We start from the raw sequence: 27,672 nt of genomic DNA on the forward strand, positions 1-27,672 counted from the left end.
TTTACAGGGTGTTATGTGCAGACAATGTGCTGGAATCTTGTTGTCAATGTTAAGTTGCATAGAGCTGCAGCAGCTTAAATATTTACTGTACAGAGGGAAGAGTGCTGTCGATGTTCTCATTTGACTGCCCAAGCAATAACCCTGATGACATCATCTAGGTAATTTTCTCAGACCATAGAAAGCTACCTAACTTCCCTCCAGATTTTGATCACATCAGCATACTGTCATGACTCATAGCTGTCTCTTTAATACGCCACAATATTAAGACTGGATTACCAACCAGGCAAAGAGGGCAACTGTAGACCAGGGTCACTGTATGTCATTCAGTCGAAGAACCGTAATATTGTTAGTTCATATTTTGCTCACATTCAAATCAAATTGTGTTGAATGAAATTACCACAAACTAAAATAAATTGAGTATTATTTAAGCATATAAGTACAGGTTGGAACTTGGAGGCGACATTACACACATGGCAATAGATGGTGGTCATTTCATAGCAAACAATCCTAACAGGCTAATCTGACTCGGAATACTTTTGGTAGTTTGACAATAACCCCTTCCAATATCGCCCATCAAAACTGCGTTCAAGACAAATTTTGGCACAATACCATGTAGTATTAATGTGTGATATGATACAGCATGGCCTCACCTTCAGGCCTGTACTGAGCTATGATGGTGACAGTCTGTCCAGCTCTCTTCAGTGCTGCAGCCGCCTGCTCATGTGTGGCATTCCTTAGGTTGACTCCATTCACCTGTATGAAACCAGGCAGACAACAAAGCCTTTAAGCAAGAAAACCCAGTCTTGATCCTAAAGGTGTGCGGCTTGTCTAATTGTGTAGGTTTGAACTAGAAACAAGTCTAGCTGAATGGATCAGAGTTATCCTCAAACTGGACAGCTTAATTCCAGTTTGTGGAGATAATAAGGTCTGCCCTCAATAAATATGACCAAATTATACATTTGGTTAAAAATTATATGACTTTCTGACACACAAGAATACTCATTTTGAATAACTCTCACAATCACACACAGTCAGTGTTGCAGTACAACACATTTATTCACGCTTAGAACAACTTGAATGACTTAATTTTAATAAAATGTGCCACAGTGGATTTTCAGAACACAAGCAGCTTTAAAATAAAACACATTTAAAACAACATTGGGTTCTGAAAAGGTTAAGAGTTATGAAATATTAGTCAAGGGATATAAATATGTAATTCAATCAATACTTTATTGATTGACATAATTCTCTTGCCTTGCGGAGCACAGCTCAGCTCCCTGAGTTGTTATGTTCAAGGACATTCCAGCAGGGCAGATGGTTTTCTAAACACGAGGCTATAATTCTGTGATCATTACTCTGACAATGGGAGTTGGCTGAACTGCCTAAATAGTGTTACAGTCGTTGATGTGTGGGCAAACAGAAAGCTTGAGGTTAAGATACTGACCGAGAGAATCCGGTCGCCCCTCCTTAGCTCGCCGCTCAGGTCAGCCGGTCCCCCTGCAAGGATGAAGGAGACGAAGATACCTTCTCCATCCTCCCCGCCAACGATGTTGAAGCCCAGGCCTGTAGAGCCCTTGTGCAGCAACACCTTCCTTGGCTCCCTACCAAACAGAGCGACAGCGTCAGGGTGAATTGCAGGACAGAGAGCATAGAAGAGATGGGCAGATAGAGAGATATGACAAAATGGAAACAGGAACAGCACCAAGAAAGGCGTATTCAGAGGCACCAGCCATCTTATATTGTGATTATCCCAAAATGTCGAGGGCTGCGAGGCGTAGGCCTGCAGATCTTTTTGTAGATACACTCTGCATATATTTAAAAGTGAGTGCTTTAGATAGAACATTTAAATGATGAATCTACAGGACCACTAACAAGTACAACACAATGATTAACAATGTAGTAATCGTATAATAATCACAATGCTAACATGGTTAATGTGGATTACATTGACAACACTGCAAAGAGTTTTGCAATAGATACACTGAAGGCAATAAAACAAGCAGCAGCACGATTGATCCAAATGCATATCATCTGATAGAACTTTCTGCTTTGCAGGGCAATCTCATGGAAATGTGCACACGTGTACACATTTAAACACCCACTCATATTAATGTGCGCAGACACAATGAGCCACCTCCTGCTCGACAGACCCACTCTGCTTTAGCTTTAGCCACTATGACTCATCCTTCAGACTGCAAGTTTTAAGATGCGAGAGAGGCCAAACCGCTGCAATGGTCTAGCAAAAGCCCTCAGAGAACACACTTCACACACGTGCAAACACACACTCTAGGAAGCCCAGCGTTGGCTGCACGCACACACACACACTCACTTTATTTAGAAATGCACACATAAACCTACATGCACTCACGTACGTAGGCATACGCACACATAGAGACACACACACAGTTTCCACTCTAACAGAAAACACTGCATGGTTCCCATTAGTGGTCTTTTCTTGCAGTACTCAGTCTGCAGTGTACAGGAACAATTCCAACTGAATCCCTAGTGGCTGTGCTCTAACTTTGCTTTTAAGATCATTTTCCCATTGACGGCCGCTGAGGCAGCATTCCAGACTTTCAGAATCATACCCTTTACTGACTGGAAAAACTAAAAGTGTTGATTACTCCACTAAAATAAATTAAAAGCATTGGAAAGCCCTAAATAGTAAACCCTCCAAAAAGACTTCAGTAAGTTTACACCAGCTGTTAAAGTGCGTTCATTTGAAAGTAACTGCGCTTAGATGCAGATGATATTTTGAAAAAAACACTAGATAAGAACAAAAGCAACATAGTGAATCTGGTTTGCAGGATTTATAAAGCAGAATCAGGGACAGATTCAATCTGATCGGACTGACAAAGCTTCAAACATTCCGGTTTTTTTTTTTTGGAAAGCCTTTTAGATCTTTTTTGTATACAAGATGAAAAGCTAGAAAAAATAAATAAGACAAGTGGCAAATGCCTTGAAATATGCTAAAACAACTGACTTGCCTTCAAACCAGTCAAGCTTAAAATAACCTTGCTTTCCATCGTGAGCTTTTCATCCCATCTCGACGAGGCACACAGATCTCCATGGTTACCTTAGGATCCGGAAATGGTGCTTGCTTCGGAAAGAGCATTTCCTAACAGTGCGTTCAGGCAGGCTCCTCACCAGCAACATGGAAGATGAGATGTTGACTGTGAACATGGTGGCTATGGCCCATCGCCCTTACTTCCTTCTCCCTGTCTGGCCCTCCACTGAGAGAGGGGCCACAATTTTAGAAGCTCTTGGTGTTTCCTATCTCATCCTTGTGTGGTGTGATGGAAAGCAGCCCCTCTTTAGGCTGTCACAAACACTTTCTCCTCATCATCACCAGGAAGGCAAGACAAAAACATTTAACCCTAACGCTCCCAATGAAATAATCTTCGTTCCATTCGAAGAGAAGAGGCCAAAAGTCCCCCCTCACTCATATCTTGAAAAACCAGGACTGCGTTACATCAAGAGCATCAGGACTGTGTCGAACTGGTTATCCAAGTTTGATCCCCTTTCACAACATGCCGTCCCCTCGTCTCTGCTCTGATGCTGCTTTGGCCCCCTCTGGTACAGCACACGAGCATTCCTGTCCATCAGCCCTGGTCCCTTGGAGACAGATTCCCAGAAGCTCCTTGCTAATTTGTCAGTGTCAACAAACTGAGGAGCTCATGAACTGACTTTCGGGTGTTTGATTTGGCGGTGCCGTATTCTGTGACCTGGCTGCACGCGGCGGCTCACAGGAAAATAATGTGCAGACTACTGTGGAATATTGGAGCACATCAGGCCAGCAACCTTCTATTATCTTACAGCCAGTGCAGTATGCAGGAGTGTGTTTCTGCAGACACTGTTTGTCCATAGGATGTGAATCGACTGGCCATTCTCATGGAAAATGGGAGTGAATACCTACAGTTTGAAATGCAGAGATGAAGTCCTCCCTTTTTTATCACAAGACCTGCCTCCCCTCCCTTCCCCCTCTTTGCCTTTTCATCCATGCTAGGAATGTAAACAGAGCGGTAAAAACCTTTTCTCTCTACACAGCCATTTCTCCTGCGACTATTTTCTCTAATTCAACCAGCCCCCCCCGCCCTCAGCGTTATTTTTCCCCTGTCGGCTTCAGGGTTGGTTGCAGCTCAATCCTAAAGCTGTGAATGGATATCTGGGCTACGGGGTTCAACGGGTCATGCTGCCCTGGACTCAGCCCAGTAATTGGCTCTGCTTGGCTGATTAATGGTGGACACTGCAGATGGACGCCATTTTCCACAGACAGGCACTACCTCTTGTGGCACTTTATCTCTCCCTTTCCCCGGAATGGACCACATCAGCTTATGAATAGAAGCGCGTACTGATAAAATGAAAATCATGCTTTGTCTCCATCTTCCTTTTCACTGCTTAGATTTCACCCATGTATTTTCTGCGGCTGGCGCCTCTTCATGGCCTGCTATTTTCTTCTCATTTTGACATGGGGGAAAAATATTCACTGCTAAGGTGATAGACAGTTTAAGATATATCATGCCTCTCAGTGTGAGTAAGAATAAAATGGAGCGATGAAAGATTAACACCTAAGACAAGTACTCTGCTGAATCTGCTGTTATTTCATTTATTTAAAACTCCCCTTTTTGCTTTTGCAGGTTCTAAAAATACTTCCTCGTTATTGATGACTGAATCCAAGGTTTTTTTTTGTGTGTCTGCATAAAGACACACAAAGTTATGTTAAGATTCCCTCACCTGCTGCTGCAGTCCACAGGCTTATATATTTACGTAAGCTATGCCCGAACAAAGCAGCCTAACTAAAAGCATTGTTGTGTATATCTACAACTGCAGCCCTGATAGGACCAGCAAAGGGGAGCTGCTTTTTCAGGGATTGTGCACACTGTCACCACTGCACACAAGTATGTTTACACCCAACATGCATATTTAAACGCAGAGGTTTTATCTCTCGTGACGTGGACAGAAACAAGGACGTACAGTACTGACATATCCCCAGAAGAAGGGGGTAATATCAGATGGAGAAGGGGGAGGATGTGTCTGTGATGACACCACTGAGGGGGATGTGCAGATGGGCAGAGGGCCGGTACAAGCTCTGACTCATTCCTCACAACCAGCCTGCTCCATTTCTGTGGACGCCTGTGCTTACTACAGCATCCATTTAAAATAACCCCTCCCAGTTGGAGCCAATGGGGAAGCTGCTGGAGCTGGAAGGAGGTGTCTGCTATCTGTCTGTCAGTGTGATGGAGTTGGATGCTCATCTGCTGTGATTGGGATCAAGTTGGTTGTCGGCCAAGATGTCCTCCCAGACATTCTTTTCTGATTTTGCAGCGGACATGACACGCAAACCCACTAGGGACAAATAGGTACACGCATGATCACAGTATGTAGGTCATTTTATTTTGCACCGCTGATTTACTAGCTGTCTGGTGTGCAGGATGTATACCCATAGGTATGTGTCTGCGTCATAATTGTGCATTGCACATAAAGTAAGTTTGTCTGCATGTGTGCGCCTATGTGTCAGCGTGTTAGGAGCAAATGTGCAAATGTCTCAGTGTACAGTATGTGTGTGTGATTGGTGCTGGCAGCATCGGCGATGAGAGGGGTAAGACCTGAGTGCATGGCCTGGTTTTCCCAGTGTGCAGATGCATCATGACAGCTGCAGGACTGTCTGCTGCTACTGGTCCACTGGCCCGAACAGATCAGGCTCTTACTCCCCCATTACATCTATCGTAACAGCCAGGCTTGGTGTTTATATTGACATACTTAGAGCAGCAGGCAAAATATTCCAATGAATATTTGTGTTGGGTGGCTCCAGTCAGCCCCCCTATCATCCCGTACTGTCCACATCAGCCTGCTTTTAGTTACAGCCAATCAGCAACACCGTAATCTGTCCTTTTCTCTCTATCACACGCACACACACCTACACACACACCTACACACACACCTACACACACACACACACACACACACACACACACACACACACACACACACACACACAGACAGGAAAACACGTATTGGCAAAAGAAATTGCATAAATGGCACACAGTATAAGCTACTTTCAAAACAAACACACTACACAAAAGCAATGGTTCACACACAGAAACACCAGGGCATTCATTCATGAGGTAAAGCACAATAAAGCACAAAAGTGTGGATGTAATTTAATAAATATGATAAACAAATAAGCTAAACTAAATCAACAAACAGGAGGTCTTTTGCCCATTTGGTAATGCCAAACACATTGCCATAAATATCATGTATATTATTGTCCCCAGCAGTAACTACCAGTGAAAGTAGCTTGGCCCGAGATGGAGGCTTAGTTTTGTCGATGCCTCCTGACAGATGGAATTGAGCAGCTTGTGTGAGCGTGAAGCCCTTTCGGCTGCACTCCCGTAGAGATGTGTTTGTGAGGAGCAGGTACGACTCCATTTTAAACTGCGATAAACAGGGCTCTATTGTTTTAAATTTATAGATATTAGCAGATTAGGCGTAAATTGATGGACACATAACAACTACAGGGCAGATCTTTAAAAATATTGAAAAAAGTATATATAAAAAATTAAAAAAAACACACACAAAGGGCAAGAAATAATAAGCAAATGTATTCTAAAATGTTTCAGCTCTACAGTCAATTTGCTTTTACAGTGTTTTGTTTTCCAGATTCAATTCATGTAAGTGGGATATAAGTCAAAAACTGAATGTTTCATCCAAACATAAAAAAAGCAGCAACATACTTGCCGTAACAGCATACGAAGCAGCAAAAACGTGAGGTGGGAAAACATACAAACATGCAAACACAGAGACACAGAAAGCTAAAAGAACAAATGTTCTGTCTTTCTCCTCTCTGTCTATTTCTTATGCTTGTGTGGCAAAACATACCACTAGTGAGGTCATGGTCTCTCTTTGGCCCTACTCCTGTCGAATGCCGGCTCCGGGTGCTCATCTATATAGAGGAGGGTTAGCTAAGCGAGGCGTGATGGACTAGGTTAGTACCTGCCAGAGAAGGGGAGTGGACCTTGGCACAAGGGAGCAGGGGAAGGACAGAAGCCTCTGTAGAGGGCCTGGGGCACCTTGATGTCCCCAGGTTTGTGGATGACACTGTAAATAGGTTCAGCCCTGCTGTGGGGTACAGGAATCACAGTGAACGGGACAAGTGCAGGACACAAATAAAGCACACATACCAACAAAGATGCGACAAATGCACATACAAGTCATGTAGACAGCTTGTACAAGGACATTACAGGGCCACACAACGGACACTCATCCAGTAACACATTCACTCCACAGCAAACAGACACTCATAAACGCCTGCATGCAATCACGCACACACAGAGAGAATACAGCCTTCTCTCCCCCCCGAGCTGTGGGTTAAGATGACTCAAGGCCTTGTGGGGCACTCCAATCAAGCCTCTATGAATGCTACTTTTGATCTTGGATATGAGATCAAAGGTTAAAACACAGTCATAACAAGTACAAGAAGTGACAAGAGGCCTCTCTGCAAAGTATTTGGTCAGCACACAGCCACCACACACTATCAAGCTATAATACAGTATGCACCAGCAGGGCCCTGAAGAGCTGACAAAATCTGAAACAAAGCATTATTTGCTTCATTAAATACTTCATAAGAACAATTTAAATTGCTGTATGTAGCCATATTGTTCAAATAAACCACACCATGAACCACACCTTTAAAACTGCAACAAAATGGAGGCAAAGAAATGATGAATGATGAAAAAAGGATTGATTCAAAGACTGAGCCATTTAATCTTACACAATTTAGCTCCACAGGAATTAGTCTTCACTTACTACGACAACAGCAAAACAACTTTAGTTGATTTCCACAAGCAATTATTCTCATTGACGCTCACAGAGCCTGTATGAGTGTATAGTATGAGAGCAAGTCAATCATGAAGGAGCCGGTCTGGAACATACCTCGTGAAGTCTTCCTCCCCCAGCATGTGGCGGGGAACTGGCGAGTACCTGGACGGGGTCACCTGGGGCGGCGGGTACACTGGCTTGGGCTCCATGGCCGCCATATAGTTGTGGCCGACGTGGTTGTCCACCATGGTGGGGAATGCTGGAGGAAGGGCCATGCCAGTAGGAGGAAAAAGAAAATGATTACAACACAGACACAAAAGCAATGAAGCAGAAGATGCAGACAAACTGTAAATGAGGCAACAGCTTAGCCAGATTTAAACCACTATTTGGAGGGAAAGAAAATAAAAAACAAACAAATGCATGAATTTGTCTTTGTTTTGTTTTGTCATTGTTTGCTTGTGTTTTTTACCCTTCTTTTTAGCAATGTTTTCACGTTCCTGGATCTTTACAATTATTATTATTCGCAATATTCCTGAATGGTGGCCAAAACTACAAAGTAGGACCCATGTTGTATGAAACTAGAATTCAAATGACATTTAGGAAATTGGCTTTTTATACACGTATCATGTCTCGTATCTGTTCTCCATCTGTGCTTATCATTACACAACAGACAACCGGCACCGACTAATGTGCAGTATGAACAGAGATGTTTTAGTAATCTAGACCTGTTTGAATCTATCAATTCTCTTCTCAACTAAGAGGAAAAAGTGGGGTTTTCTTTGAGAAAAGTTGGAGAAGTACTGGTGCGTGCATGTCAAAGACACATCACAGGCATAAAACACTCTTTTCTCTGATTTTTCATTCTTGATGGATCCAGCTGAGCATGATAAAACAAGCATTTCAAATCCAAATCACCTGACCATGGATTATGCTGTTGGAGCGGGGTCAAGTCTGCATTAAGGGTGTGCTTAAACCCTGCAAACCCTAACTGCGAATATTTAGAACATAAAAAAAGAAGAAGATTTGAGAAGCTGCAGCTCAAGATCGTGGGCTCTCATGAGCAGGTGGGATGTGAGAAACCATCCACACTCAGTGGGAGGCAGAGAACTGCGCTTGTTGTTGCTATGGGTAGAATTATGTGTGTGTGTGTGTGTGCGTGTGTGTTTGTGTATTCACTACGTTCACTATGTGGGTGTCTGGGCATAGCAGTTTTGGGAGAGAACAGTAATACAACACTAAAATCTTTGACAAAGATAAAAAGATGATTCCCTGTGTAAAACACTCTCACACAGACCTTGATTTCTAAATCCCCCCTAACCTTCCTTCAGACAGTTTACATAAATTAACCTGCTCTTGTTTTGGAGCTGGCTGCTCAGGTGAGTATAGAATGTGCTTTGTGCCTCGGAGTGTGTGTAAACTGTGTTCCCACCATGACCAGCAACGAGAAGAGGTAGATACGTACTGCTGGAGTAGTCCGGAGGCGCGTACATGTCGTTGAGGTGCACAGGTCCCGGCTTGGCCACCTTGAGGTAAACCATATCGGAGGTGTTCTTCAGCGCAGCCACAGCCTCCTCATGACGCACGTCCTGTAGCACGATGTTGTTCACCTGAATGTGATGATTGTCGTGAAAAGAGAAGAGGAAAATCAACACTTGGAACACCTAGTGTCTTTGCTGTACTGTGACAACATCACGCATCACAACAGCAATCACACCAGCCAACACAATAATGAATCACAGCTTGGAGGTATTATGGGACTTCAGTACATTTTAGCAGCAGAGTGAAAGCTTGGTGTGCTGCGCAGCGTTAACAGAGGTCAAAAGCAGTAGGTAGAGGTTCTCAAGATGCTCTGAATTTCTGCATTTTGTCTTTTAAGAAAACATTCCATGGAAATGTACTGTCAGTCAAAAGTTTCTGAACACCTCATATATTATATTAAGCAATGTGCTCTTTGTAAGTAACTCAGATTACAGTTTGTGTGAACTGAGAAATGATTGAAATTTGATATTGGTGCAAATCTTGATTACTTTAATAAGTATAGTGGTAATATAGTGATAATATACAATATACATTCACAAGTGACAAGTCTCCATGTTGTTGACAGTAGGACTGATACACATCTCTCTTTGATCTTTCCAGTATCTATATGCCCTTTAATAAAGTAAGACCCAACAAATATTTCTTAGAGGAGCAACAGCTTGCTGTTTCTGTCTTGAATTTAAATTTCACTGCCACAATGATGCGATTGTATTTTATTATTATCTTCCTAATATTTTATCAACTGTCAAGTTCTTAAAGGCATTATCATTTTGAGAGTTTATTTCAATTGTTTATTTACTTTTACTTACTCATAGCCGTTTGCAAAACGTATCTTATGCAACTGTAGGAATTAGATTTTAGACCGCTGGCAAGGTCAAGCCAAAACACAGCATGTTAAAAAAAGTATGCTACCTTATTTAGGACAAAGGGTTTGCCATATCACATGCAAGTCATTTCCAATATAGGAATAAGAAGTCATAAACACCTCTAAGAAAATGTAACATTTCCGAAAATATATAGTTTAAAAATGTTTGATTGGTTTTGTATTTATATTTTAATGCTGTAAAATCTTCAGTAAAGCAACATCTCTGTAAATGCATATTGTATTAATGAAAGCTCAGTAATGCAGCCTTAAACCAATGTAATATTTCTCCCTATTTGTCCCATTACATGGCCCAAATGGTATGTTATCGATCGTACACAAAGCCATGAATGGATTTGAATTCATGACTTTTCATGAATTGTGTGACAGGATGGGAGGGGGGGATGTGGTGTACTTATGTTCGATAACCATTCAGTCATCTACATAAAGCACATACTGTCCAAGTTAAACCAATAGATGTTTGCAATAAGTAGAAATAACAACTCTCCAGTGAACTACAGCATCTAAAATAAGTTCTCTTTGATTTAAATACTCAATATGTGACTGAGTCAGAGGGAGGCTCGTACAGCAAGCAGGCGGTCTCCGGTCTGCAGCCGTCCATCTTTTTGGGCAGCTCCTCCTTCTATGATCTTGGTAATATAGATGCTGTTGTCTCCTGGGATATGCTGGTTGCCGATCCCTCCAGCGATGCTGAATCCAAGCCCTGGTTGAGTAATACACAGTCAGATACAACTATAGGTATACATAGAATCACCTCTGATTTAATCCATTTTTAGATGTAGTTCATGTCAAGATTGTCTTCCTCTCTACTGAATACTTTGTCTGAGTTTCCAAATAGAATGCCCATAATCTCCTAAAAGTCAACTAACATCCCACCTACTCCAACAGATGTAACTTTCATTCATCTCAAAACAGTGTAGTGATCCTTCAGCATTATTGTGACAAGCTTGCGTGGCAAGGAACATTTATCTATCTTAGTGTGTGATAACAGGGATGTGCCTCTGACCTTTGGGCCCTTTCAGCAGGTTCACTTCCAGAATCGTCTCGGGTGGTGCCTGCCTCCGTCGGACCAGCAGCCGCACCACTGGCCCCGCCTCCTTCAGGGCTTCCACCGCCCGACTGTGAACCACCTCAGACACGTCCACATCGTTTACACGTAGCACGCAGTCATTCACCCTGCGGAGGCAAACCATTTACTATACGTATATCGCACACATCACCCTGTCAGTTGGCCGATGCACATAAAAAAAATCATATCATAACTTTTGCATGTTTCAGGCTTTGGTTTTTCAGTGAATCATAACTCTGAGGAGAGACATAGAGCCTGGGGGCTGAGGACTGAAGAGACTCTGCCTCCCACACAGCACTGCCTGGCAGGACATGGAGGGGGTGAGCTTTATAGAAGAGACTAGTGAGGTTAGAGTAGAGAGAGGACAGAAGGTGCAGAGGTGCTCGAAAGAGAAGAGGAAGAGGAACGAGGTGAGGATGAAGGGTGACATCCAGTCTATATTGTATTTCACACTGTTTTACTACTATTACTGTTATTATAGCTTTTAATCTATTTTACTACTTTTTTTTAATTATGATGTTATTGTCTTGCGTACATTGGTCTCAAATTATCAAATTGCTTTTGTCTTTTCTGTTGTTTCTTTATCGTATTAGCTGCTTGTCAGATATTTGTGAAGCATTTTTAAGTGCACAAGAGGAAAACTTACCCCAGCCTTCCATCCATAGCAGCTGCTCCTCCAGGAATAATCTTGGTGATGAAGATCCCCGGATCATCAGGAATGTGGGGATTGTCTATTCCTCCAGCAATGCTGAAGCCCAGGCCAGAGTTCCCCTGCAAACAGGTTATGATTGCCATTTTCAGTGGGTTCCCATAAACGACACACACACACACACACACACACACACACACACACACACACACACACACACACACACACACACACACACAGCTGTAAGTGATGAACCCATGTGGGCTCAGGGTCAGTGTAATGTGGCTCTTAAGTGTATTGGTACCTCAGAAGAACACGTGATCAATGCATTCTGCTCCAGGGATTTCACCAGGCACTTCTGAAGTCCATTTTCACGGTAACGTGTGTGTGTGTGCGTGTGTGTGTGTGTGTGTGTCCTTGCATGTAACAAATGATAATGACGTTTTTCATTAGTACAGGGCCCTCCATTCAAAATGTCACAGTTATTCCATCAACCCACATAGATGCATCAGTGTTAGAAATTCCCTGTGTTCACAGAAAGGTTGATTTATGATCTAAAGTAAAGATGAGCCGAGAAGCATCATTTCTATTGCATGATACGCTCTGTATCATGCAATAGAGATGATGCTTCTCGCTCTCTGCAAGAGATAAGACGCTACCACTTCCCGTCACTCCTGTCCCTGAAATGACAGAGAACCCCTTTGGATCCAGTGGGTCGAAGCGCACTGCTGCATCTGACAGCCGTGGCCACAGAGACAGGCAGCAAACAAGACAGCTGAGAAAAGACTTCACTTTATTATTTTCTATAATTAATGACCAACAGTCACAACAAATTAGGACAGAGGGAGGCTGAGGCCTCCCAGTGTGCTGCTCTGGAGCTGAGAGGAGTACACTGGGCCTTACCACCAAATGTTACACACCCACAGAGCTTTTAATGTGTGACTTTGCATAGCTTATTTAAGCTTTCCGCATGCAGAAATGCCACTTAAGAGTGGAAGGGCCAGAGAGATGGTGTGCATCTGTGGTGGGATCGGAGGTGCATCTATATGTGGGCTGAGCAATGAGAGTAGAAACATAAAGCTCTGCCACTACAAGCTAAATCGCCGCCGACAAGTGCTCAACAATTGAACAGGAGAGCACTTTACATTTCTGCTGTCTGCTGATGACATGTGCATCAGGATTATGTAAAGATATGCCTCGCTGGCGTTATTCTGTGCTCATACTCACATGAGACATTTCTTTCTGCCGTGATGTAACAGCTACAACTTCACTAACACGCAGTAACACATAGGATTCTCATAAAGTACAGTAATTAGGATCTTTCTTTGTTTTTTATGTTCTTTCAACTCACAGTGTGAAGAATGAGCTGCTTACTACCACCTAGTGGGGAGAAATCTCTCCATCATGCAGACGACGCACTAAAGAGGAATGTGTAAAGTGTGGAAGGAAATGTAAGAAACAACTGGTAAATCTCACCCTCTCCAGAATGATTTCTTCATATTTGTACATCCCATCACTGCCATTTACCTGTTAAAATAAAAAAAAAGCATAGTGGTTAGTTACATCACAGAGGCTGAATTAAAAAGAGATGCAAGCAAACGTTTCATCTAAATTTCAGAAAATATACAGATACATTCACCAGACTGTTTTACTAACTAAAATACCCCCACACATTTCGGGTTTGTTTCCATCAACAGTTTTGTTCTCTTTTAAAGTGCACATGCAATGTGACACTAAATGTGCAACTGCGGAATGCACATTCACCACAAACCGGCTGGGTCAAAAGAATAATGGATGTTGGTCCACATGGCAAACAGCATGTTGCTACCAGGAGGAGGCCTTTTCATCCACACACACACACACACACACACACACACACACACACACACACACACACACACACACGCACACACACACGCACACACACACGCACACGCACACACGCACACACAGAGGGAGTGTGAATGAGGGAGATATATACTGTACAGAGAGAGAGAGAACAGATACTTACATAAGGGCCTGCATCTAGTGAGTCTGCGTTGACGATGATGGGGGGAGGGTTGGCCTGTGAATATGAAGAGATACACATTATCTCAGTGTGTGAGGCTGGCAGCACACAGACGTAATGCGGTACACACACTATCACTTGGGAGCTACGTAAACGGATGCCATGGGAACAGTCAGTGGATCTCTTTGGGGATGAGACTGTGTGTGTGTGTGTGTGTGTGTGTGTGTGTGTGTGTGTGTGTGTGTGTGTGTGTGTGTGTGTGCGGATGTTGGAAAGGTGTGAGGACTGAGAATGAGGACTGGGGCAGAGAGTCCGCTGCTTATTAACCGCCACAGCCGGACGTCCTGCAATCATCTCGTAAAAAAAGAAACCGTCTTGCGGGTCCAGCCGTTGGGACGAGATGTTTATCCCTTTTTATTCTATAATTTTGTTTATTATATATGTGTAATGCTGAAATGATTAGCTGATATAACACAGAATTAATTATCAAAAATGTTGATAATGAATTTATTGTTTAAGCCGTTCATTAAGCAGGTATACATTTATTGGTTCCTGTTTCTCAAATGTCACACTGTTCTTTAATGAATACAAATGTAAATTGAATACAGTTTCTGTTTGAAGCGTTGTTCAAACGAAACAAACCATTTAAAAATGTTGACCTGGCGATTTTTTTTGTCTTATATTTTACAAGCTTATCTGTTCCTCAATTATTAAACACAAAACAATTGCACTCATTAAATATCAGTTTAATGTGGAATTAATGTGTTATCCTGGCAAATAATGCTACAAAAATTAACCAATTGATCTTAAATTATTGTTTTATTCTCATTAAATCAATTCTCATGGGAAGGGGCAAAACAGCTTCTCAAAATTTTAGCTTTTGCTGCTTTTCTATATTTTTGGATTATGGATTGTTGAGTCAGAACTGCTATACAACACTCGAACAAAACAGGATAAGACAAGATGTTGCTGAAAACATTGTGTTGGGTTCTGGATAATTACGACTTGTGTCCCAATTTAAAAAAACAAATGGTGAGTAGGAAAAATTATTACAATAAATAATGATGTTTAAAGTTAACTAGTTAACAGCTAACTAAGGTTGTCAACTACAATGAATTATCAATATAGATTTCAGCAGAGTTTTGTTGATGCTCCCCTCTGTGACATGAATGCTACTTTATGGAAAATATCGATTGCTCCTCCTTTCTTTCTTGGGGCACATGAAAAGGGTGAAATGTAAAGTGCAGCTGACCTATTGAACACACATCGATGCACAGTAACAGATTTTGCCTTGAAGACCCAGTTAAAACCAAACACAAGCGCTACATATTACATTTCACAGTGCTATTAGCTCTGCAGCTCAGCTCTATTGTGCCACCTGGTGTTTCTATTTCCATCTAAGGACTGCAGAGCGATCAAAGAAGCTGAGACCTTGGAAACAGAGAAGAAGACTGAAGGAGGGGATGCCAGTAGGTTTAGGAGCAGCCTGATGGCCGTCTTCTCGTTCAACACACTGGCTGTCTACTTTTTATTGATTTGATTGAGCCGTGTGGGTGACGGGATGCTGACGCCGCTGCTCGGGGACATTACACTTCCTGAGGTCTGACACTGAGGAGAAAATCACTAGCTGCCTATCTTACCCCTCCCTTCCCCCAATCTCACCCCCTCAGCTCTGTCTTAATGTATGCAGATAGAGCTTGTGTCCAAGGAGCTAATCACGATGTTCTTCCTGATTCATCACATAGCAAATATTAATATGTATTACCTACACTACTGTGCTTTTTGCTTGTTTATTATGGATCGACCTGCAGAGATATCTGTGAAAGATTGTCTGTCTGTAGTTCAATATTAGATGTAAATAGATGGACAATCAATCAATATAATATGATTTTGTGATATAAGATTCAATACAATTCTTGATTTGGTTTTGTTTGCAAAGGCATTAAGGCTGCTTTTTAGTTTATTGATTTAATTTTCCTGCATTTTTTGAATGTTCCAGCTTAATATAATGAAGAAAAAATTTGTTTCATTCTATTCTCATTATAAATGATTTTGAAAGTATTTTCTGTGCTCCTGTTTTGAGCCCAACTTTATAACTTGATATTATAACTTGATATTTAGGTATTTGTTTAAAAATATCCCAATTACCCAATTGCTGAATCCCATTTGGTTATTTCATTATAAATGATCAACTAAAATATAAATATAATGAGCACTCTATGAACATTCATAGTATTTAGAATTTTATATTGCAATACTGATATACGTATATAAATTAATTTTAAAAGAGATTTTTCGGGTTAAAATAAAAAGGACTGGCTGTCTGTCTTTGGCAAAAACAGCAAATGTAATCAGACGAGTCAAGCTACACTGATCATATAAAAATACCTAACCACAGTTCTGCCCAGTGAAGTACAAAATGTCCCGTTATGGTTTAATACATCCAGAGATGCTAAAGAGGTTGCTTCCATGGTACCGAATGTCTTTGATAGTTGACAAATTCAACCATAAGTATCATATTGCCATCATCTACTTTTCTGAACAATTTACTTTCAGCCCTTAAAGACACAAACACGATCAGAAACATCAACGATTATACTATTGAGCAGTATTTAAAAGGCACTGAAGGGCTTTCAATCAAGTTGGCAGCAACATAAGACACAAGCTTGAAACAAACTCATAAATAGATCTGATCTTTGAATCAAAACAATTCATCGCCTCAGAAGCTGTGTGCAGGTGTCATTTCATTTCTCCAATTGTCCCCCCATCTCATTGAGTGAGTTCCTAGTCATGAAGGTTGTCCAGATAAACAGGAGCTGTAGATTTGACCGGCTCCACTCGGTGATGATGTGCTATGACTCTGGACAGCTGTGACTGCGAAACCCCCCTTCCCCTCCTCCCTGCCCCAGTCAGCACAGTCAGACCTCCGTTGTAATCTGCATATGGACTAACAGATGCTCGCGTCTGTGCTTATGTTTGTACATTTCCCATGAATGCTTTGCGCTTTTGTCTTGTCCCCCTTTCATCTTAGACCCCAACTCATAACACACAACCTAAATCCAGCAAAGGGTTTAATATTGAGTGCAACGCTCACAGCAGCCATGTTAGTGACAGTGTGTTGTGAATGAAACACAGCACACACAGCAAGAACTGATGAAACGCGGCCTGAGGACAACACAGGGGAATACATCGTTACTATTGTCCCTTGCTGACTGACATACTGAGCGACTGAATCCACTACTGAGGCCACATGTGACAAAGCACACCTGTTACAGTATAATGCCAGCGGTGCTTATCATAAGTATCATAGCGGACCAATGGCGCTCAATGGGATCACTGAACCTCCATGTCCATCTGAAAAACAATAAACCCATCAGTCGTGGAAAACAGCAGTATTATCCTGCATGGGATTGCTACATAATCCCTCTATCTGAATCTCACATAACAAGCAAACAAAAAGGAATAATGGAAGATAATCTCAACATGATTAATCGCAACATGAGTTTGTTTAACATTTATAGCAATTTACTCAGGTAACTTGGATTACGATGGATTACACCTCCGTCCTTGGGGCTGTCAGTATATTTATTTTACTTCTACACCAACCTGCTGCCTAGAAGAGGAAAACAGCGGTTTAAAGACCGTAAAATCTGACCATCACTGACATTTATGACACATACTCGAGGAAAGATCTGTCTGCGCTATGAAGGCCCCTCAAAGGACGGGCAGGGAATGAACGCTAACTTGTTTTTTGTTTTTTTTAAATATTTGGTTGAAGATCACAAAGGTGAAGACAAACGCAGCCTCTTACAGATTGATGGAGGATATAAAGGGATGGAAATGTCTTTCGCTGGGTTGCATGTGAATGTGGGTCTTATTACTCAAAGAGATTCAATTGATGAGGCAGAAAAAGATTGCAGATGTGGTCCAAAGATATAGAAGACAACGACAGGCCGTACATGGCCACACAGTGGGGAATTTTAATCCACACGGCCTCTGCCTTGAAAGGACAAGGAGCACTAATATCAGCTTTTTTTAGGGAAATGTTCAAATACCATAATGATCAGAACTCAAAGACCTGAAAGACTTATTTGCCTCTGAAGACCTGTCACTTGACCTGAACTAGACTTTGAGATTATTTGTATTAACATGTGATCCGCCTCTTGATTTATTTTCTGGATGATAACATCCGATCCACGGGCCTTTGCAGTCACAGCTGTTCAGTTCGGTAGGGCTGGTGGATGTACCGGGTCAAGGAAAGCGATGCCACGGATGGGCATCTTTCATTTTCAGCACTTTTTAATAAAAAGGAGACTTGCTAGCTATTGCTAATACATGTAGCTTTTACCAGGTGTTCCTGAAACAGAAAGAGAAGGAGTAAGGTGACCTTCCAACTGGATTCTTGATGAGATATGGATAATATTTATACTTGTCTTGTTTCAATCCCATAAAAGTGTTTGTCCTCAAGAAACAGATTGCATGTAAATGTTTGATTTTAGATTGGTGTAAACTGAGTTGTCTTGAGAGTAAAAGCAGCTCTGTTTTGTGAGACTTGTCAGAATAATTCTGTATACGGTTATAATAAAATCTCCATTTGTCCTTTCAATTAAATCAAACTGTTTTCACAGACAGTTGTACTTTACTTCTGCCCACCTGCAGCATTCAGGGTGACAATATATTGTGCACTACATGGACACCCATACAAGTAGGCTGAGACATGGAAGCAAGTGAGCATGCTGGACACAAAGCGCTCGTACGCACAATGAGTCCAGACTGCTTCCACAGCATGAGATCATTACAAGTCCCGGCTAACCACCAGGAGAGAAGAAAATTCACTTGCTGAAGTGCTTTCTTTCTTTCTCTCACTCCTTCGTCTCATCCACCCATCTGTTCATAATGGCTTCTTATTCATCAATTTATCATCTTGCTCTTCTATCAGTTGAGGTTGTGTGTCTGTCTCTTGTCTCTCAGCATCACAGTGGACGTGCTTCATGTCCCGGTGGCATTGCACCACACAACACTCACTTGGCTGCAGCCCCTCGGGACAGTAAAGCCACAGAGACTCCCACTGAACCTTGGCAAGCGCAGGACACAGGCTTCGTCCAAATTGTTAAATAATCAATGTGTTGTCATGGTAACCGGTGCTTGCACGGTATTGGCCTGCAAGCCCGCTTAGCCACCTCCCCCTGCTTCACCTCTCAGGGCTCTCTCACTGCAGTTTATGCAGCTCTGTGCTCACACATGCCTGGCCATGGGCTGGATGTGCCTGACTGCCTTCACTGCTGCTTGTACACATCTCACACACACACACACACACACACACACACACACGTACGTCATGAGTTCAAAAATGACGTTATGGCTGCAATGGAACACTTCTATAAAAATTTGACACGCAAATGCATTTTGATTTAATCGGACCATACTGTAGGTCATAGTGATATAGATACACACACACACACACATACACACACACACACACACACTCATATATATATATATATATATATATATATATATATATATATAAAATATATATAAAAAATATATATATATATAAAAAATATATATATATATAAAATATATATATATATATATATAAAAAATATATATATATAAAATATATATAAATATATATATATATATATATAAAATATATATATATATATATAATATATATATATATATATATAATATATATATAATATATTTATCCATATTTATATATATATTTAAATATTCACTGTACATCTTAGTTAATACAAAAAGGTTCAACATTTCAGGAAATATGATTATTTGCTTTCTTCCTGAGAGTGGGTGATACGATTAATACCACTTTAATGTCTGTACAGGTGTAAATATGAAGCTCACTTAAGCTGTCGGCTGAGTAGCATAATAATTGGAGGCAGGAGGTCTAAACCTTCCCCTACCAGCAACTCTCAAGTTCACAATTACTACCACTTTATATCTTGTGTGTTTGATCGATATAAAGAGAAAAGCTCTTATGTTGTTACCTTTGGGCAGATTCAGGTTAGCTATATAACTCTAAAAGATCACGTTTTAAATGCATGATGTGTACACAAGCTGTTGATTGGCAATAATGCCCTATCTTAAGAAAGTTAAAGCCTGGCTTTCTGCTTCACCTGTCTCCATTACTTTGGTTAAAGCCTCCCCTTGATCGCAGGTAGAATGGAGGGGAAGAACAGGAGGGTTCACGACATGCTGACAGCGCAATAGCCCCTTCCTCCTCAGGAAACATTTCCACATCAGTTCCTCTCTGGCCAGGCACACCGACATGGCAGCTCAGTCTCCAGTGGTGACATCGCAGTGAAATATGACAGTCAGTCAAACGATACAGCCGATGCTGAAGGAAGCTCTTCCTCTGCCCTGAGAGCTCATTGCAGATACATGTAGGATAACAAGGCGTGCTTATGTTATCTCAAAGTGTAATGTCGCTCCGTTTTCCGATGCCTCTAGTGGCACTGCGTTTATTTTTTCCTGCAGAATGTGGGATGAGAGACGCAGTCAGCGGTGCTGCTCTGATCCCCTGGCTCTCATTGGCCTCTCGTAGGCCACGCTGCAGTCCAATCAATACCTACTCAATTACCATGCACCCTACATCTCATTCACGCTGTGGCCCCCGTGCCAGAGGAAAGAGGGAAGGAGAGCGGCAAGGTGAGAGAAGAAGTGACAGATTGATGGCGCTAAGAAGGCATGACAGCGAGGGATGTCTTACTCACGGACGCCGTCGAAGCTCAATGTTGCATTCTTTGTCGGGGACAAAGGTGGATGAACGAGATATAATAAGGAAAATCCCGTAGCGGCAAAGGTCAACTGCTCCCTTCTCCTGCTACAACGCCAGCTGAATCCAGGCATTTATTTCAATAAGGCAGCCACAAAGAATTTAATTAGCTCACCCATAAAATGGCCCCATTAAAGCTAAACATTTTCTGATTTGATGGCTATGATTGAGCATTGTGACTGTGTTGGCCCCGTCTCCCAAACCCCCCCCTCTCCCCAACTCCCCAACACACACCGCAGACGCACATTCATGAAACCATAATTAATAGCCCGTCACAGCTGTCAGCAGCGCTCCCTCCTCATCTTTATGTAATATTACAAAAGCATGCTCTGGCTTACCTCTCCGTCATGCTGAGCAGCTGAGAGCTGGCTAGTTTGACCTTCACAAGTGCAGCCACAGAGGGAAATGTACTTAGCGTAATGAATATTCATAACAGTATTGCTGGAGAAGGCCTTCTACAAGTCTGCTGACAATTGATCAGGTTTGAACATGGCAGTGTCTCTGTGCATGTGTGCTTTAACTTTGATGTGCATTAGCGTTCAGTATGTGGACATGTGTACTTGTGACAACCTAGTTCAGCACTATCGAGTTCGTATGAAGTGATGCCTCAGTGTTTTTTCTCTGATCGAGTTATCCCTGCGACAAAAGTACAATGGTTTTCTCATCGTCAATCATCAGTTGAAAAAACCACAACTCAGAAACACTGTATTGTCAGTCACTTTATGGCTAATTCAAATGAGTGGCTGGTCTCATATCACCCATGCCAACACCAGGAGGCTCCATCACAAAGTAACAGCCACGGTGAAAGTTACCAATTGGAAAGGCTCCATGATGAAGGAAGCCTGTCATCAGTATGTTTCCCCTGGTCCCGCCCCCACTGCTTCCTCTACATCAGAGGTCACTGCAGCGTGTTACCTCACAGCTCTTGACTAGTTGCTATCCCTTGTTGCTAAGCTGAGAGAGCTGCTAAGCTTGTTCGTCTCTGGTGTTTTGGATCCTGCGCTGAGTACCGGTGACAGCCTAAAACCACACAACTCTGAGCGCTTCCATTTTGATGCTTTCACCACTGTCACATTGCCACCTCAGTCAACAACAACAACAACAATGGTGTATTAAAATATTTAGCTGCTGTGGTGTTACGGTGGAGAGGTACATTCTTTTAATTGATTTCTTTGAATTAATGTGTTTCTGTGTGTATGCTGTGTGGTCTGTGTGACGCATTTAAGATGCTGATGCTGTTGCTGAGGTGACTGTCTTAGTTTGACATGACCAGGTGAGACATTTCACTGGACAAACAGGTGACACGCATCCAGCACTTTATCTACCTGCACATTTCACTGCTTCTGGAAATTTTACTTGGACGTATTTGGTCATGAAAGCAAACTGTATTGAATCAATACTTGGATATTGAATCAGATTATTCGCTGAACAGTTAGAGGAGAGGATCGATACTAAAGCGAGAAGACAGTTAGCATAGCTTAGCATAAAAAGAAAAGCTAGCCTGGCCTGGCCGCAGGGTAACAAAAATCTGCCCGTCTGCACCTCTAAAGATAGATCATTTAAATGTCATTTATCATTTGTATAGTTTGTGCTTAAACCACTGGGTTATGGTGGGGTTAGAATAAATAATACAACATGACCCATCGTAATCTCTGATTGTACATTTTTTACTTTATGCAAGAATTAAACAAACCAAACATTAATGAGCTTTAGAGATTCTGGTCCAGGCAGATTTTGTTTGGGAACAGAGGTCAGCTGTTTCAGTCCTAAGGCAGTGGTACTCAACCTTTTTTTTAGTGATTTGCCCCCTGTTGGTCAGAGAGTACCCCCTGATCAATGCAAAGCATTTTTGGTTGAAAAAAAAGTAATATACAGCACTGTGCCATCAGTGTCTGATTTAATATGGAATATATACAATCCAGTTTGTGAATTCACGCTTATATTTTATTGAATATTTATTAAATAACTATTTTTAAATGTTTTTTTAATGGATACTCATGTAAAATATATTTTGAACAAATCACACATACCCCCTGGGGTACACATACCCCCATTTAAGAACCACTGTGCTAAAATAGGTACAAGGTCTCAATCTTCTCATCTACCTGTCTGCCAGAAAGCAAATTTCTCGAAATGACAAAGTGTTTCTTTAAAAAGGCGTTTAGCTGCCTCCATCTGTCTTAACTCTCTCCTTGCAGCTCAAACTTATTGACTACATGAGCTCTCAGAAAGGTATCTCACAGCAGCTAAAAGGGATGCACATAAAAATTAACAATCTGAAACGATTTACTAACAGAAAACACACCGGATGGTACACAATGCTCTGTACTTTTACAAAGAGAGCTCTCTAATCTGTTCCACTCTGCTCTGATTCACTTTTGTCACCTTCATTTCTCTCATTCATTTCCTGAGCACCCCAGAACACAATCTTCTGAGCTGCAATTAGTCTCTTCCAATTTTAGACTTTTTCGTTTCTTTTAATTGGGAACATTGGACTGTGATTCTGCTTCATGAACCCAACGATGTAAGAAACACTCTCCCCTCAGGCCACGATGGTCCTTAAACCCATCTGATGCAAAAACATGAGGGGAGATTTGTCTCTCATTTCCTTTTAAGGCGTTTTACACCACAAGCCTTCACTCAGTCATTCTTAGTTTGCCTTTGTCTCTAAATGTGACCGACCAAAACAAATGAAAACTACGGCTCCTCATCTGATACTGGTTTACAAATCAAAATCATGAGACAGCAAATACAGAGCACTTTCAGCTACACTGTAAAAAAAAAAAAAAAAAACACTATTGTGAACATAAGAAGTGTAACTTTGAATCAGCCAATTAAAAACCACTGATCCCCGCCTCCCAGGGGGAGGGTCTCTGCTGCTGCACGTCTAACATACAGCAGCAGAGACCCTCCTGTCATGGTTGAGTTTTCATGCTGTTCTATAAGCTCCACATGGGAACGCCCACACATCCACATATCACCATTCACTACACTTGCCTGAGTTTTGGCTCACAATAAGTGTAGGTGTTGAAAGTGATGAAGAATTACAGTAAGTAGGACAACGGGTGAGGCATTAGAAACAAGGGCTGTGCCTCTAGTTTCCCTGTGATAGTTATGAATACATGAGCACATTTATCCATATGCTATGTATTTAGCGCCAAACAGCAGAGGGAAAAAAAACAGGGCATTGTTTTTAACGTTTGTAGCACGAGTGCGATTGCCAAATCAATCTGCCTCCTGTCGAGGGTCCAGGTTTACCCTTCTTCTCTGCCCACCTCGGGTTGTGTTCAGGATTCACAGCGTCCCCTGAAGAACGCATGATTAATGGAACGAAGACGTAGCACAAACACTGATCTGAAATGCTTTTCACAGAGGTTCATGTGATCACAGACTTAAGACCAGCTGGATGTCAAAACCTGCTCTGTTGGACAGAATATTTGGGGGAAATATATGATTAAATACAATTTAAATGCAGAGAGATAAACAGTAGTTGTGAGTTTCACAATGTATCAATATAAAAGTGGTTAAATTGAATATCCTAGAAACTGAAACATTAACGGTCCTGATAGATTTGTAGTGCTGAAACAATTAGTTCAATTATAGATTTGTTGATAGATAGAAAATAAATAGCAACAATTTTGATAATCACTTTATTGTTTAATATATTTGTCGAGCACAAAGTGACTTGTTTCGTTTTAACCTAGTCAAGATAAAAATCTTTAGGTTTCCTTCCCAATTAATTTCCTGTCCAACACCAAATTGATGAATTTAATAATAATTTAAACTCCCAAATTGTTTTTAAAAAATTATGCAGCAATGCTTCAGCATTTGTGAGTGTGAGCGGTTCTGTAACAAAACAGAAATTAAATGATCTTAATGAATTTGTAAATTAATATGTCAAACCATTTCTCAATGCGTCTCTAAACTCAACAAATTAGAATTTTATGAATACAACCGATCTGATTTATTTGTTAGCAAAGCAGCTCCTTGACAATTAAATCAAAAGCGTATCAGTATTGTGTGGAGATTAGTTATGAACAAACAACATCATGAGATTAAAATATTGTTTGAGTTTCAAGGAGGATTTGTTTCCACTGTTAAACAATCAAAATTGCTTATCACTTAGTCAAATTGTCCCACAGGATAAAAAAAAAAAGGTTCATGAACATCTACTGACTTAATATTTTATCACATGATGAAACAAAATAGATGCTTTGACAAGTCATCTATTAGTGCTTGTAGAAAATAAATTGCAACGTGTTCTTTGCAAAGAAATATACCATTAGACATATATTGGATTTTCATTTGAACGTGGGCACACTAAACATTGCTGTGGTAAGAAAGATCTTTGTTCGAACTTAAACATTTTAGGTAAAGTTGCATCATTCCTCTCATTCAGACCCCCCTCATTCCTGCCTGCTGGGATATTCTCGCGAGCATGTGCAGGGCTTGGATTTGGCGGATTACATAATTGAACATTTGAATGGTGAATATTAATCCACAATGGCCCGTATTGGGTTTTATAAGCAGGCTGATCAGGATCTGCAGGCTCACAGTAAGCAGCGGCATACGGACAACAAAGTTCTGGGCTGAGAGCTCTTTCTACCAAACAAGTGTCATGGATGACACAGCAGAGCACCAGCACAATGTTCACAGATGCTGCTCACCGCATGCCAGCTCACTTTCAGAATGCATTTATATTTTGTAGGCTCACCTTAGATACATTTTCCCACATATACATAGATTGTCCCTTTACTTGTAATCTAGTGTCAGTGCGGCAATCAAAAGGCTTCAGCTGCCTGCGTATCAACATTGCAGTCTGCCGGTGATTAGCTCGCTGAGCAGCAGAGCTACTGTGCAGCTCTGACTGAGCCTGCACCATGGCAACACACAGGGCTGCGTCTGAGCACATGCTCATATCTGCCCCCACTCCTCTTCCTTACTGGCTTCTTCTTCTCTCGTCCCTGTCTTTACGCCACGCCTCTCATTTCTTCTCATCTTTCCCCCTCTTCCTCATCCCTCCCTCAAAGCCATTCTCCTCTCACCGCTGCATCCCCTCCCCTCTTGCATCATCACAGCCCAAACTGACAGTGAAAAGACGCTCACCGGTTCACGATGGAGGCGGGCTCTGTGTTGCCGCTTTCCACTGCATTGAGAACATGGGAGATTTGTAAATTTACATCAATCCACATTTAGGATAATGCAAGCTGGATTACATCTTTAAAAAGAAATAAAAAATTGAACTAACAACAAAGTGTGTGTCTTTAATGTATCTGCAAGTCATACTGTACTTATCGGGTGTGATCTGTGATGAAGTGTGAATTTTCCTGAAACTTTTCTGAAATAAAATCCATCTTTTCTGAAATGAAATCCATCTTTTCTGAAATTAAATCCATCCGCCTACTTTGACATCTGCCAATTGTCTCAGTACTTAACCTGTGCTATTTGGTTTGTTCAGACTATCTGATCAACTGGGGCATTTTCTTTTTTCTCTTAAAAAGGGATAATATATCTATCAATATAATCATTATTTCATACATTAAAGATTCTCAGAATAAATAAACTCAAATTTTACTTAAGTGTCTAATGAAACATTTACCACAAAGACAGTCAGCGTAAATATACATGTGAATTGATGCTTCCATCTAGTGATAAAACAAACTCAATTATACAAAACATTTGTGACTGCGAGCCGAGACAATCACAAAGCCAACACAAAAAGCAGATGGACTAAAACATAAATATGATCAGCCATGAATGAAGGCATTATTACTGTACAGAAGTAAGAATGTAGCTGCCAACTGACAGGTTGGACCACTGCCTGCTAACCACTTGCTACATGCTGAAACATTTAGGATAACTATTATACTTAAATTTGACCCTCCATACGGCAGACATGGGTATCTATCGTTCACATTGCTGTCACTGTTCGGAAGAATCAGGCTTGATCTTCACCTGCTCGGTCAGGTGAAGGTTCCTCTAATATGTGCTCGGTGATCTAATAAAACAGAAACCTCAGCTTGTATGGAACTGAAATTAGAGTCTAAAAAGCTATTCACGTCACCATCGTTAGCATGTGTCCTGCTGGTGATTTGGACAAATTACTGTTCCATTAGGAGGCTGATTAGATTGTCAGGTGGCTCAGCCTATAACACCTCGCTGTGGTGGTCGCTGCTTCCCAAACCTCTGGCAAGACGGCAACAAACCATACACACAAACTCCAGCCGTGAAAAACCATTCATCCAGAAAGCTATGGGTGACATCATGCTCATATTGCTCTAGCATAAGACTATTTAAAATTGTAATCCTAAGGTGATGGTATGAGGAAGAATTTGGATTTGGCCTGCTTTGGGAAAGGTTTTGTTACATTGTGGAGAAATATTTTAAAAAGAAACGCACAGACACACAGAGGGAAACAAAAAGTAATAAATCCATAAAAGCAATTTCAAGGCAGAGATGCACCATCAACAGTGTAATAAGATGTATGATATTAAGCTGGGATTGCTTGTATTGTTTATATCTGTGACAGGGCGAGGTCATGCTCTCTCTGTATCTCTCTCTGAGATTGAGATGTGTGTTTCTGTTTTTTCAAACTCAGCGGGTAGACAGAGTCTTTTCTCACTAATAGAAAATGATGACTGATAATAAACGAGAGGGACCAGTTAAAGGATCATCTGGTTCTGTGCACATACAACAGACACATGTCTGGAAGATATTTGCTGTCTTCTCATCTTGTTAGCTCAATGGGAAAACAGGAAGTCCACGTGAGCCAAACATATGCTGTCACATCATATATGTCTGTCTATACTGATCACATAACAAGAAGCTGCAAGTACAAAACGCAGCTTATACATGGGTCCCAGGGGAAGAGCGAAATGTATTCAAACATTGACGCTTGTGCTAA

The 27,672-nt window shown here is 41.4% G+C and overlaps 1 protein-coding gene across 10 annotated transcripts in view; it reads right to left on the reverse strand.

Annotated features, from left to right (window-relative positions):
* Positions 1-27,672, reverse strand: part of dlg3 (discs, large homolog 3 (Drosophila)) — a 73,759-nt gene that overhangs the window by 16,320 nt on the left and 29,767 nt on the right. For 7 of the 10 annotated variants that reach the window (XM_068589344.1, XM_068589290.1, XM_068589274.1 and 4 more), the window contains 9 exons: positions 13,970-14,023; positions 13,435-13,485; positions 11,956-12,080; positions 11,247-11,416; positions 10,807-10,943; positions 9,280-9,425; positions 7,933-8,094; positions 1,445-1,601; positions 651-753 (listed from right to left, as the gene is read on the reverse strand). In XM_068589344.1, coding sequence (XP_068445445.1) covers positions 651-753; positions 1,445-1,601; positions 7,933-8,094; positions 9,280-9,425; positions 10,807-10,943; positions 11,247-11,416; positions 11,956-12,080; positions 13,435-13,485; positions 13,970-14,023 — 1,105 coding nt within the window. Of the gene's footprint in view, positions 1-650; positions 754-1,444; positions 1,602-6,993; positions 7,120-7,932; positions 8,095-9,279; positions 9,426-10,806; positions 10,944-11,246; positions 11,417-11,955; positions 12,081-13,434; positions 13,486-13,969; positions 14,024-27,672 lie in introns of all 10 variants that reach the window. The other 3 variants (XM_068589298.1, XM_068589336.1, XM_068589363.1) reach the window with 2 other exon arrangements.

This window comes from Clinocottus analis, unplaced genomic scaffold (assembly GCF_023055335.1).
Source record: "Clinocottus analis isolate CAN_PGR_092001 unplaced genomic scaffold, fCliAna1.0.p SCAF_10, whole genome shotgun sequence".
Classification (NCBI taxonomy): Eukaryota; Metazoa; Chordata; class Actinopteri; order Perciformes; family Cottidae; genus Clinocottus; species Clinocottus analis.